General features: G+C 48.4%; 1 protein-coding gene across 2 annotated transcripts; it reads right to left on the bottom strand.

The window, feature by feature from the left end:
- Positions 1-10,591: 10,591 nt before the first annotated feature.
- Positions 10,592-14,241, bottom strand: NRSN2 (neurensin 2; the record flags this gene model as incomplete). 2 transcript variants are annotated; one of them, XM_080925414.1, is made up of 3 exons in its annotated part: positions 10,592-10,765; positions 10,847-11,008; positions 14,059-14,241. In XM_080925414.1, the coding sequence occupies 3 exons, from the start codon at positions 14,239-14,241 to the stop codon at positions 10,592-10,594; spliced, it is 519 nt and encodes a 172-aa protein (XP_080781540.1). The 2 variants fall into 2 exon arrangements, with proteins under 2 accessions (XP_080781540.1, XP_080781539.1); XM_080925413.1 differs by having other exon boundaries at positions 10,592-11,008.
- Positions 14,242-14,538: the final 297 nt, after the last annotated feature.

Here is a 14,538-nt window from a genome sequence, read left to right as displayed (position 1 = left end):
AAGGACACCTCTCAGCTTCTTGAATGAGTGAAGGCAAATCAAGAGCTTTGCCATTCAATGAGATGGCTGGAACTGTTTGGGGAAAGCCAAAGCCTGCCTGGTTGGTTTAATGGATGGCCTGAAGTTCGGGATGTCTTTGGTGAAAGTCACAGATGTCAGACCTGGAGAGACGCAGGCTTCGGGACTAGTTACCTTGAAAGGAAGGACTGAAGGATCACAAAGTGATCTGGGAAAGAGGACACCAAGAGAGTGGGCAGTGTGGCCATCAAAGAAGAGAGAGAAGAAGCATCAAAGAGTTAACTGCCAAAAGTAATGGTGTTGTTCTCTTTGGTGAGAACAGAACCAACAGAGTGAATGCGTGTTTTAAAATTGATGTATTAGATTGGCTTACAAATACGACCTGGGTAGTCCAAGGATGGTAATCTTCATACTGGAGAAACTGAGAACCCTAGAGCAGATCAGTCCATGAGTCTGGGTGCTTCTGTGATCCTGACCTGAAGCCGAACACCTGGAGTACTCCTGGAGAGTCACTAGTCTTCAGTCGACATCGGAAGCTGGAAAAGACTGGGTTGTGATATCAGCAACGGAATGCAGGAGCAGCAGTGGCGGCCAGAAGAGCAGCGGCGGGGTGAGGAAACTCGCCAGCAAGCCTTGAAGGTTTCCCCTTGGGTCTTCCCACTAGGATGTGCTGCTGCTCTCATTTCAAGGTCTCCTCACTTCGAATTAGCTAGTCAAGAAAACCCTCCTACAGATATATAGCCAACTCACAATGTCCTATTCTGATGTGTGTCTGAAGAGAGTGACAGTGTACTCACACACATAAAACAAAATTAAAAACAACAACAACAAACAAATAAATAAAAACCAGGGCTCCCCTGGCAGTGGTGGTACATGCCTTAAATTCCAGCACTCAGGAGGCAGAGGCACGGAGATCTCTCTGAGTTCAAGGCCAGCCTGGTCTACAGAGCTAGTTCCAAGACAGTCGGGGCTACACAAAGAAACCCTGTCTCAAACAACAAGAACAAAAGCGACTGGACTCAGAGAACAATAAAATTAAGACCATCCATGTTGGTCAATGTGCTTTTAAAGCACAAAGCTATTAACACACATCTAGGTGTGATACCATAAGCACTTGGGAGGTAGAGGGAGAAGGGTCAGAAATGTAAGGTTATCCTTGGCTACACAGGGAGGCCAGCCTGGGCTACATTAGAGTCTGTGTACAGAAGTGAAAATACTGAGCATAGGACTTGTGGACGGAGGGACCAATGTTTCATTTGCACATCTGTGTGAACCACTGAAGGCTTTGCTAGTGCTCAGAAATTTGGGAATATACCTGGGAACAACCCATGTACATGGGCCAGAAGAGTAGCCTCTGGCTATGTGTGTTTCTACTGAGTCTCCTAGTGGAGTCCATGCTGACAGGGTCAGGGATCTCTGAGCTGGGAGGAGTCCTGGAGTCTACACTGAGGAGACCTTTGCCCTGTAGCTGGAGGAAGCTTTGCACACGTGCTGGTCACATGGGTCAGGCCTTGTTGCTGCTGGGCTGGGCAGGAGTGGAAACTTGGGAGGGAGATGTGTGCTCTTGGGTCACATGCAGTGGCAGACAGCTGGCCGTGTAGGCACATGCACACACACAGCACCTGCTCCTCCACATAAGTTGCAGTAAGGTCAAAGGGGGTCATTCCATGTTCTAGGAGTCTTTTGTCACCAGGCAGTGGGCAGGGTCAGGTTGATATTGTACACCTAGCACCCACAGAACCCATCCAGAGCCACTTCAGATAGCCAAATGTGTGTGAGTGTGTGTGTGTGTGTGTGTGTGTCAGAGTTTTACTATTGTAGCACTGACTGTCCTAGACCTCACTGTGTAAACCAGACTGGCTTTGAACACATAGAAATCTACCTGCCTCCATGCCTGGAGTGCTGGGGTTAAGGGATGTACTAGAATACTCATGATCTCGAAAAAGACTCCCTAGTGTGATAACACTTATCCTTCCAGCGTCTCAGACACTGAAGCACGATTGCTCGGCTCCAGACCAGCCTGAGCAACATAAGGATGACCTCATCGCTTAAAACAACAGCAGCAGCAACAAAAGACTTGTCAAAAAAAAAATGAGTCCATGCCTCCCCTATTCTTTGCTCATTTCCCACTGGCCTGTCCTCCTTAGCTGGCCTCCTGGGATCAGTAAAGTGCGCCCTCTGTAAGCCCCGCCTCCACCCGCACTCACACACCCCCTAGTATGTACTCCATCGATGCCATGCCTGGGAGCACCTTCCCTGCCAAACCAGATCTGGTCTCTGGCTCCTGCCCAGGTGTTCGCCCCAAAGGACATCCTGTTTTTCTCTTTTTGCTCTCTTGGCCCCAAGCATGTGTCCCAGATCAGATGCTTATGAAATCCTCTGTGTCCTTCTCTCACCGGGTCCCTGGTGGCCTGCTGCCCAGAGCTTGGCTGGGACAGGAAACTCCTAACCCTGCCTGACACATGAGAGGGAGTAGAGGTGCTGATCCTGTCACCATGAGTGACCTGTGAACATGTGACATCCAAGGCCACAGGGAACGCTAGTATGAAAACCCAACCAGGACACACCTGTTCACACCTGTTCACTCAGGTGCACGGGGGAAAACAGTAGAAACTGTGGATCGGACCAGGGGTCTAGTCCCCACCATTTGTCGACTGGGTGGCACTGGCCAAACCACTTCAGTTTCATACAGTAAGTGCTCAATAAGTGTAGCTACTGGGAAACAAACAAACAAAAAATAAAAGTGTCAGAGAAAGACGAAATGCAGAGGAAGTGTATCAGTGTCTCTCAGACCTCATCCCAACACCTGACATACATGTGTGTGTGCACCAAGGAGCATCATCCTGGGATGTAACAGGCTTACTGAACTTATGTCTGATTTACATCTGCCCATGTGTGTCTGCTCACCTCCAACAGTGCACACCATTCCACGGTGATACTCGCGGATCTCTGAGCATGTGTCAGACGCAGGAGATGATGTCCACTGAAGTAGACTTACGGTAGGCTTCTGTCTGAGTGCCCACACAGGGTGGTATTCGAGAGCATGATTCCCACCCCTGGCAGGCTGGTAAGTTTCTATACTGTAGGGGATAGAGGTATGGGGCATTCTGGACTTTCATTCAAGTTTCAAACCCACTAGCTGATCAATCGCAGGCAAGCTGCTTACATGCACATATACAGTGCTCCGTTTTCTGGGAGCTGGAGACAGTGGTAAACACCTTCAGATCTATAGATCTAGAATCTCCTGAGGACAAAATCTAACCCAGTCCCAGTCAGGTGCTGTATATGTCACTATTACTGGTTATTTTTAAGACAGAGTGTCACTATGTAGCCATGACTGGCCCCAAACTCACAACTCAACCCACAGATCTCCCTCTCTCCCTCCCTCCCCCTCCCTCTCTCCCTCTCTCCCTCCCTCCCTCCCCCCCTCTCTCTCCCTCTGCCCCCTCTTAAGTGCCAGGTTGGTCTTGAACTCATCATGTATCCAGGAATGACCTTGCTTCTACCTCTCAAGTGCTGAGATCACAGACATGAACCTCACCTCACCTATGTAGTACTGAGGATCCAATCCAAGGCTTCCTGTTTGCTGGGTTAGCATTCTCCATTCCCTATGTGCTTTCTGAATCTCCCTGTTTGTCCCCTGTGATATGACACTGTGTCGTCCCTTACAGTGTTTACCCTGGTCTATTGCCTGGACCATTGTCCTATTGGCAGGACAGGACATCTCTCTAGACTGCAAGTCCCTGGATGGCAGGCATCTGTCCTATCTAGTTCTAGTCTGTGTGATTTGGCTTTCACCTTCCACAATAGCTTACATTTCTTGGTTCAGGTGCCAGACTAAACAGGTTTTCAAACAGTCTCAAGGATTCAGGATCTTTGTCCATCTTTTAGAGACAAAACTAAAACAAAATCAACAGCAAAAAGGTTGTGCACCCAGCCAGGCATAGTGGCACACGCCTTTCATCCCGGCACTCTGGAGACCGGTGGAGGAGGATGGCCACCCAAAGCAGCCTGAGCTACTTAGCAAGGTGATTGTCCGAAAAGAAAATAAGGAGGGTGGAGAGATAGGTCAGCGGTGAAGACTGATGTCTGTTCTCAGGACCCGAGTGCAGTGTCAGGTATTGAACAACTCCGGTTCCGGGGATCCCACACTCTCTTCTAGCTTCTGTGGGTACCCACACACATGTGGTATATGCGTGCTTGTGCACACTCACACGAGTGTGCACACACAGACACACGCGCGTGCAATCGTGCGTACACATGCACACATACACACATAAAATAAAATTGTAATAAAAAAATGAAAATGGGGTTCGGAGAGGTTGAGACATGCCCTGGGCTCACACAGCATCTAACCCCGGCTTACCCTCACAGGCTCTAGACGGAAGATTTGGGAGAAGAGTCTAGAACAGGCAGTTGCTCATTTCTGTCTCTCTGGCTGTTGGAACCCCCAACACCCCCTCCTGCAGCATCTTCCCTTCCTCTGACAGCACGACTTTCTTGCTCCTTGACTCCCCGCCCCAGTCATGCTCCCAGAAATGAACCTCTCTATTCTGGCTGAGGATGATTTAGAGGTGTTTCTCTGAAATAATTTAGTCCCTTGGATTTCCAGGGTTGGTGGGAAGGGGCGGCTTACTGCTCGCCTGTTGGCTGAGCGCTCCGGCTACTGATTTAAATAGGCAGAGCAAACTCAGGCGTGACAGTGGTACAGCGTTTGCCTAGCATACCTAAGGTCCTATGTTCATTCTCCAGTACTAGGGGTAACTGTTTTTTTAAGAGAAGGAAAGCATAAAACGAAACCCACCTCTCTATTTTGGCTGGCTTCTCTGGGAGGGAGGGACAAAGAGCTTCCCTCCCAGGTAGAAAAGCTTTCAGAGCAGCTGCGATTCCACTAGAGGAACACCAGGGGGCGACCTGCATCGGTTCTCCTCACCTTTGTGAGGTGCCCCTCTCCAGAGCTTCTGGCACAAAGCCGGTGTTGTGGGAATGATCTACGAACAGCAGTTAAGTTCAAGGTCAGAGCTTCCACGTTTCACATACTGAGATAGTGGCGCCTGCCCGTAACCTCAGCATTCGGCAGGCTAAGGCAGGAGAACGTGGAGCTATATATCCACTTAGAAGCCAGCCTGGATGCAGGAAACGCTGCCCAGGGAAGGAAGGGGAAGGGGAGGGAGGGAAGAGGGAAGAAGGGTAGAGGGAAGGAGGGAGCAATTACAGTGCAGTACTGGAATTCTAGCACCAGAGGTGTAGGAAATTGAAGGTCATTCTTGGCTGTATATAGAGATCCAGGACAGCCTTAGACTTAGAGTGGCAGAGGTGAGGGCGGGGCATGGGTGTTCGTCACTGCGTGCACGTGGTGTACAGACAGACATGCAGTATATATATCATCACGCTTGGTTTTCGAGGTTCTAGGAGCTTAGGGGATTACACTGCGGTTCATAATTCACCAACTGATCTTCTCCCCAGATTTTTCCTCCTTTGCAGACAAAATCTTGTATGTAGCCATATAGCCCTGGCTGAACAGAAGCTCACCTTGTAGACCAGGCTGGCCTCAGACAAAGATCCTGCCTCTGACTCTCTAGAGTGCTGAAATTAAAGGTGTGCCCTTACTTACTTATTTTGGTTTTTTGAGACAGGGTTTCTCTGTGTAGCCCTGGCTGTCCTGGAACTTCCTCTGTAGACCAGGTTGACCTTAAACTCACAGAGATCCTTCTGCCTCTGCCTCCCACGTACTGGTATTAAAGGCATGAACCACCACTGACCCTAATTTTTAATTAATACAGTTTTTATGAAAAATTGAATTTCTATTGGATTCCTAACTTCTCTGGGGAAATGGTCTGTTAATGTAGTGTCAGGGAAGTGATAGTGATCCCCTTCCCCCAAAATGGACAGGAGCTATTCAATGCAAATCCCAACAGGGTCTTTATTTGAGCTAGCTCAGGCCCCTCGTCCCACCATCAACCTGCAGGACGGTTCTGCAGGACATTCCTGAATGAATGTCTGTGGGGTAAGGCTTTATAGAAAGCAGCAAGAGGAGGGTGTTTCTAGCCTGGCAGGTATGTCATTGGAGAACTACTATGGCCTTTAACATAACTGGCTGGTGCTGAGAGTCATACTGTAAGTTTAATTTCTGTTTCCCTCTGCATTGGTAGTCAACAGGTAGGGGGCAGGCTTGCTGGAAATTAACTCGGAAATGCTGGATTTGTTGGGGTTAGCCTAGAAACTGGAGGTAGGCTCAGGTTTTGTTGGGGGTAACTTGGAAACTAATGCTAGGTTTACCTGAGTTCAAGTTTTCTAAAACAAAGTCTGAATTTAAAAGATTTGGTCTCTCATGAACATATGCTCACCTTCCCATCTAGTAGCAAACAGTTGGATACACCAGTTGGTTCTTCAGGTTGTGTTCCTAACTCGGCGCCTCCAAGCTGAGAGACACTGTAGAGTGGCCTGGCTTGTGGCTCTGACTGTCATGTCTGCCACTTGCTAGCTGAGTGTCTTTGAACCAGCATGAATGAAGGTCTTTAGGCTTCAGTGACCAAATCTATATGTTGGACAAGCAGTTGAGATGTCTGTTTAACATATCAAAGCAGAATGACCTCCAGTCAGTCTCCCAGCATCCCTCAGTTCCTACCTGTTACTTAGTATGGCTGGCATTGAGAAGGCTAGGCTGACTCCATGACAGGTTTCAAATTGGCAGTTTAGGACTGGGCAAGCCTAGGCCTCAGAGCAAGGGACAATGGGTCAGCAGCAGTTTCCAGACTTCCTCAGCAACAGTTTTCAGACCTCCCCAGCAAGTTTCCAGTAATGGAATGTCCCTAGAGACAGAGTAAGACAGGTCTCTTACCCTGGAATCCCCTAATGTGCTTTAAATCAGGCTGTGAGCTCACATGGGTGTCTCTTTGTCTTGGTAATGGGAGCCCCCAGTGTGCTGGACTTCTGCAGAATAAAACACTCTGTGTTTACACACTATCGGAGTCCTGTGTAACATTCTTCTGTGAATCATGGACCCTCACAGCATACTCTCTATCCTGAACTTTTCAGTGTAGGGGCTGGGCTTCTCCTCTCCCAGAGGATTTTCCCTATATAATCCAGATATTTTCCCTGTATAATCCAGATATTTAGATATTTTGGTCACAGCTCTCACACACACTCTCTCTGTGCATTTCTTGTCTCCGAATCTCTGAATGTACAGGTTCTCCTCTCTCTCTCCCTCTCCCCCCTCCCTTACCTGTCTTCCTGTCTGCATGGTGATTCTGCTGGACCCATTCACTGAGACCAGTGAACCTGCCCAAGAGCTGCCCCCAAACAAACCTGCTTTTGTATTTTTAATTTCATTTGAATTGGCTTATTTCTTCAGCAGAGAAAACCTAATAGTAATAAAACTCAGACTGATGGGTTTTTCGGGTGGTAAGTGTGAAACCTCTAACCTGGTTTCAGACACCCCCTGCTTGTCTCAGCTTCCCAGGTGCTACGGAATGCTGTGTTCATCACACACTTACCAAGCATCTGTGAGCCAGGCCCCTTAAGAGGCAACTGTATGTACAGATCTTTGAGCTGATGGCGCTTACAGCAACAAAACAGACAGGTAGTAAACAATGATATCAGAAGCAGTATATTGGGCTGGAGAGATGGCTCAGTGGTTAAGGGCACTGACTGCTCTTCCAGAGGTCCTGAGTTCAAATCCCAGCAACCACGTGGTGGCTCACAAACATCTGTAATGGAATCTCACACCCTCTTCTGGTGTGTCTGAAGACAACTGCAGTGTACTCACATACATACATACATACATACATACATAATTTTAAAAAAAAGAAGCAGAGTATTAAAGATGATCAATATCCAGGCATGACAGTGTATGCCTTTAATCCCAGCACTCAGGAGGCAGAAGCAGGCAGATCTCTGATTTTGAGGCCAGCCTGGACTACAGAGTAAGTTCCAGGACAGCCAGATTTACATAGTGAGACCTTGTATCAAAATATATTTTAAAAATAAGAAAGAGGGCTGGAGAGATGGCTCAGTGGTTAAGAGCACGGACTGTTCTTCCAGAGGTCCTGAGTTCAAATCCCAGAAACCCACATGGTGGCTCACAACCATCTGCAATGAAATCTGATGCCCTTTTCTGGTGTGTTTGAAGACAGCTACATTCTACTTATATAATAAATAAATCTTAAAAAAAAAAATAAGAAAGAGAAAAAGAAAAGAAAGGTGATCAGTGCTGTGAAAAAGCAAAAGTAAAGCCCAAAGCGTACAGAGAAGAAAAACGGGCACAATTTGGATACACTGTATACAGAGCAGACTGTATACAGAGACTGTATACAGAACAGACTGTATATGGAGACTGTATACGGAGCAGACTGTATACAGAGACTGTATACAGAACAGACTGTATACGGAGCAGACTGTATACGGAGACTGTATACAGAACAGACTGTATATGGATTTACTCTGGAGCATGGACTAGTATTTATCAGAGGCACAGAGGACCGGTTTGACTGCCTAAAGTAGCAAGTAGCAGGATCAGGTCACAAGAAAGGCAAGCAGTGCCAGCAAGTGAGATGAAGCCTTGTAAGCTACAGGGAAGCGCTGGGCTTCACCAAGCTTCTTAGGAGCGGGCTCTGAGCTCGGTGGGGCTTGGCTTAAGTGCCTGTCTGGCTCTAATATAGAAATTAGACATGTGAATATGGGGACTAGACACCAGGGAGGTGCTGGTGCTCTACCGAGGTAGGTGAGAGATGAGGCTAGCCCAGATCAGGGAGCTGTGCTGGCCCAGGTCATGGCTGGGGACAGGTTCTGTGTCCAAGACTGAGTTGTGTTGGATTTGAGAAATGAGCAAAGGGGTCAGGGATGTCGCCAAGGCTTGACAGAGTGCTGTCATGGAGGTAGCAGAGGGGCTACGCTGGGTTGCATGGGACAATGGGACAGCCAGGGGTGGCTGATAGGAAATTCACTCTGTGAGTAATGCAGTTGAAAACACAGGCCTAGGTGCCAGGAGCCAGGTTTGGGAGTGACAGCTTGTCTTATCACACTGGCTTGTATTGGAGACACACTTGTCTGTAAAGTGTGGAGAACAATTGGCCGTCAGAGCGGGCAGTCTCTCTATCCACGTGTGTGTTTCTGCGTCATATATGTGGGTACACTCTCACTGCCTTCAGACACACCAGAAGAGGGCATCGGATCCCAGTACAGATGGTTGTGAGCCACCATGTGGTTGCTGGGAATTGAACTCAGGACCTCTGGAAGAGCAGTCAGTGCTCTTAACCACTGAGCCATCTCTCCAGCCTATGTGTGTTTCTTGCTAGATGGCCCAACTCCTCAGTGTTAAGCTTTCAGGTGTGTGCATCCATGCCTAGTTCTTAGGGTCCTACAAGAGTCCCCACTGGCTTCTAACCCCTCCTCCCCACATTTGTCTTAGGGATGAGTCATTGAAGTCCCACTCTGACCATTAGTGACCTCCCTGTGGATAAAATAAACTCCCCTGCCCTGTTACAGAGTTTCTCTATGTAGCACTGGCTGTCTTTGAACTCTGTATATCAGGCTGACCTCAAACTCACAGAGATCCCCCTGCCTCTGTCTCCTGAGAGCTGGGGTTAAAGGCTGCACCACTACTCATTTAATGATCTTTTTTCTTAAAGGATTGTCCCAGGAAGCAAGCAGGAATAAAGGACTTAAGCACACAGTAGGTCTCAGCTAGGAAGCGGTTCTTTCTCCCATTCCCCATGTTCCAATGATCTATAACAGTGGTTCTCAACCTCCCTATGCTGCAGCGACCCTTTTAATACAGTTTCTCATGTGTGGTGATCTCAACCATAAAATTATTTCCGCGACGACTTCATAGCTGTAATTTTATAATGGTTATGGACCATTATGTAAATATCTGCGTCTTCTGATGGTCTTAGGTGATCTTTGGGGATCGCGACCCACAGGTTGAGAACTGCAGGTCTAGGCAACAGGAAACAAAGATGGTATGCGTCAGCTGTTTATTGAAAGGTTAAGCGAGTTGGAGGAGGTGAGAAACAGGGACCTGGAAACTCAGCGGGGCACAAAGGTGGCGGGAGTGCCAGAACCCTCTTCCTCCCACACAGAAGCCCCAATGGGCCAGTAGGGGTTGCCAGACAGGATCTGACGCTGTCCTAGAGCGCCCTCTAGCGTCCCACGGGAGGACGTATTTTTGGCTGGGCCACCTATAGGAAGGTGTTGGGGCCTATAGGAGTGCACACAGGTTTATTAGCAGGGTCAGATCAAGCTCAGTGGACATTGCTGTCTAGAGGATGGACTCTGAGTGGCAAAGACATTCCGCTTTCCCTAATCCTTGGAATTTATATTTTTATAAAGACTGGATGGAGTCTTTCACCTTGTAGGTCTGAGAGAGACTCAGATCACCGGTCATGCCAGGAAGGCCCTTTGTTGAGTTTTCTCCTGTCCTGAGCAGGGGTGAAATTGGAGCATGGGGCTTGATTTGGGGGTAGGGGGAGCTATGAGGGGCCTAAAGAGATTGGCACTACTGAGAGGAAGAAGTCAGGGTGCTGAAAGCAAAGAGTACCAGGTGGAAAGCGTCTGACTTCTCCAGCCTGCAGACTTACAAGTCCCGCTGGGGCTGGCTGGTCTGCACAGACTGCTGCCCAAAAGGGCTGGCCAAGAACGGTGACTGGCTACTGGCCTCAGGGAAAACTGGGGGCAGCTTCTCAGGCTCATCCCTGAACACCTCCACGGGGCTGTCAGCTTCAGTGACTAAGGGCTCTGCCTTGATGTCCTGGATCATCCAACCAGAGGCGATCAAGAAGAGGCAGACAGCCAACATGATGCCGGCTACCCCACACAGCGTCGCTCCCACCACGCGGCAGGTGAGCAGGGCTTGATTGTAGTCAGCTACCGGGTCATCCATCGAAGAGAACTTACTTTCGTTAACGAGCTCCAGCTTGGGGGGCACTGCATAGCCAGTGGTCAGGGACGCCACACCCAGCAGGAGAAACAGAGAGGCCACAGACACGGTGACCTGAGGAGAGGCAAGTGGAACAGCAAGGATTCAGGCTGAGCTGTGGTGCAGATACAGGACCATGATGTGGACTGCAGAACATCCCTCTGGGACTCACTGGACAGGAGCAACACCCAGGGGTTTGCACATGGGAAGGGCAAGCACTCTACTACTGTGCACACATTCACTATTTACACACGTACCATAGTAACAAATAAATAAACATTTTAAAAGAGCTGGGCATGGTGGCACACGCTTTTAGTCCCAGCACTTGGGAGGCAGAAGCTGGTGGATCTCTATGAGTTCAAGACCAGTCTGGTCTACAAGACAGGGCTGCCCAGAGAAACCCTGTGTCTGGTGATGCTTGCAATCCCAAGCTGTCAGGAGACTGAAGCAGGATGATGGCCAGTGTAGGGCCAGCCTGGGCTACAGAGTGAGTTTAAGGCCATTCTAGGCAAATTAGTGGGACCCTGTCTGAAAATAAAAAGTAAAAAAAAAAAAAAAAAAAAGCTTCTGCTACAGTTCAGTGGTAAAATGTTGGAACTCTCTCTCTCTCTCTCTCTCTCTCTCTCTCACACACACACACACACACTCCTGCCTTTGCTAAATTCTGCCTAAGAAACTCTGGTCTTAGGAAATCTTCTCTGATAATTCTAGGTACTGAGCCATTTCCTGTCCCACCACCTTCTATATACGTGAGCTGTGGTTGTACAGGCTGACCCCCCCCTTCCTACCTCCTTCTGTATACCTGAGCTGTGTTTGCACAGGCTGCCCCTCTCCTACCTCCTTCTGTATACCTGAGCTGTGGTTTCACAGGCTGCTCCCATCCTCCCACCACACACTGGTTAGGGTTAGCACCTTGCCTCACTATTAGAGCGGTTAGGGTTAGCACCTTGCCTCACTATTAGAGCGGTTAGGGTTAGCACCTTGCCTCACTATTAGAGCGGTTAGGGTTAGCACCTTGCCTCACTATTAGAGCGGTTAGAGTTAGCACCTTGCCTCACTATTAGAGCGGTTAAGGTTAGCACCTTGCCTCACTATTAGAGCGGTTAGGGTTAGCACCTTGCCTCACTATTAGAGCGAGCCCTTTGAAAGCAGAGGGAGGAACCCTTGACTTCAGTTTTTCTAGTAGTTAGTGAAGAACTATACAAAGGGACTAACGACTGACACCTTGGGCTGTTACGAGCTTCATTTGTCTGTTTCTTGCCTCTTCTGCCTGCCAATGGTACCCACAGTGGGAAACCACAGTAAGATGAAGGTGAGATGAACTCCACATCCGGCAGCTGTGTTTCCCTCCAAAGCCATAGTAATTAGCACAACGCTGGCAAATGGCCCAAAGAGTCAGACTTCTAGGAACAATAATGCTTTCGTTCCTTCTCTATTTAATTCCATTCACTCATTTATTAAAATATTAGTTAATTGATGTATTTCAAGACAGGCTCTCACTTGCTTGCCCAGGCCGGCCTACAATATACTATTTTTATTTTGGGCTGGTCTTGAACTCATGATCCTCTTCCTCAGCTTTCCGATGTGTAGACGACAGTTTTATTATGCATACCAGAGATCATTTAATTTCTGGCATTTTTAGGGTGATCTTTCTTTCCTTCTAAACAGATGTAGTTCAGGCTGCCTCAAATTTGTTATATAGTCAAATATGATCTTAAAACTCTGGGCCCCCAGCATCTACCTTCCTAGGGCTAGGACCAAAGTGACACCACTACACTCAAGTTTATGCAGTGCTGGAGGTCAGAGCCAGGCTTTCATTGATGACCTGGAACTCACAAGGAAGTAGAGTGAAATGACCCTGTAGAGTTGCCCTCTTACCCAGGACTATCAGAGAAGGCTTCCTGGTATTTTAGGCAGAACTCTGTGTGTGTGTGTGTGTGTGTGTGTGTGTGTGTGTTGTATATATCTGTATATACATACCTGTGTGTATATACAAATGCAAGCACTGTTGGAGGTTGGTCTGCTGCTGCTATATATTCAAATGCTAAACATTGTACCCCAAGATCTGGTTGCTCCCAGAAGACAGAATTCTCACATACACCACCTTTGTTGTGCAAACCTTGCTCCCCAATTTAAAGCCATTGGTTAAATAAAAGTGGCTACAGCCAATGACTGGAGAAAATGGAGTGAGGGAGGTGGGGCTTTTCCAGGAGGGGAGGAAGAGGAGGGAGAGGGAGGGGAGAAGAAGGAGAAAGAAGACGAAGGGAACAGGAGGTCTCCATTGGATGGGATGAACCAGGAACTTGTGGCCAAGTGAATGCCCCCTGAGGACAGACTGCAGGAGCAGAAGTAACCCTGGCAGGACTCAGAGAGCAAGTACCAGGGAACTCAGCGGGGATCGGGGAGAAGCTCAGCTGTGGGGGGCTCAGCTGGGGAGTTAACCAGTCTAGCATACAGAGGAATAGATTAGAAGTAATTCACCCAGTAATTGTGCTACAACCGGTTCACTTAAATCCTTAGGACTTTGCCTCAATTATTGGGAGGCTGGCCGGTTCATATTAATAACTAATAGTTATTAAATAACATTTAAAAGTCATTTGCATATGCATAAACACTCGAGTGACAATGTTTTCAAACCATTTTCAGATGTATTTATTTCACGTGTATGTGTGTTTTGCTTGCAGTTACGACTGCAGCACATGCATGCCTAGTGCTTGTGGAGGTCAAAGAGGGCCTAGAGTTGCACTGGTTGTGGGGTTGTGTGCCACCATGTGCATGCTGGGAACTGAATGAGGATGTTTCCTTTTTTATTTTATTTTTTAAGGGCCATGAGTCAGCACAGTTGGGAGAAACTGCTGGGCTGTATGAATGGGTAACATGGGGAGCCTGAAGACTTAAAAAGCTGGCAAACTCCTCAGCCCTTGGCTGGATCCAGCTTTGCCAGAAGGTATTCATCCTTATCCATCCTCTGGTCTCTTCTAGAAAAGAATGTTATTGTTGAAATCTATTTATGCTGCACTTTTGGCCCTTGAACATGGGATTCTGACCATTCACTAGCCATGATCTGACCTCAGTCCCATCCCACCTTTTCCCCAAAGTCACAGGAGCCATGCTTTTGCTCTTACCTTCCAACACAGCGAGGGCCAGGGTCGGTTGATATACCGAATGGGGACTGTCTCTGGGTTATAAGGGAGACTGGTACCCAGCCAGTCATTGTAGAAGAGGTTAGGATAGAAGTCGACCCCATACCACGGACTCTCCTCCACATTGTTGCCATGGCTACAGGCACAGGGGCGACTGCAGCTCATCCTGGATCCTGCGGACAGTGACAGAGGGAGGTCAGTGGAGTTGCCATGGTGGCTCTTTTGCCCCTGTGTGGGAGGCCCCTCACCACTCCTCCATCACTGAATACCACACCCTCACAGTCCGCCTGCCCTGTCAGCATCCGGTCGGCCCCTAAGTCCCGCGCGTGAGCCAGTAGTTTCCAGCCTTATACCTGGCAGCTGTCTGTCCATCTGCGTGTGTTCTCTGTAGACCATCTGTAGCCATCTGAATGTGGCTCTGGAACCTCCCTGTTGAACTGAGTCCCAGGCCCATAGCTTCTT

This window comes from Micromys minutus (genome assembly GCF_963924665.1).
Source record: "Micromys minutus genome assembly, chromosome: 11".
Taxonomy (NCBI): domain Eukaryota; kingdom Metazoa; phylum Chordata; class Mammalia; order Rodentia; family Muridae; genus Micromys; species Micromys minutus.
Note: the sequence above shows the minus strand (reverse complement) of the source record. Positions and strands in the feature narration are given on the sequence as shown.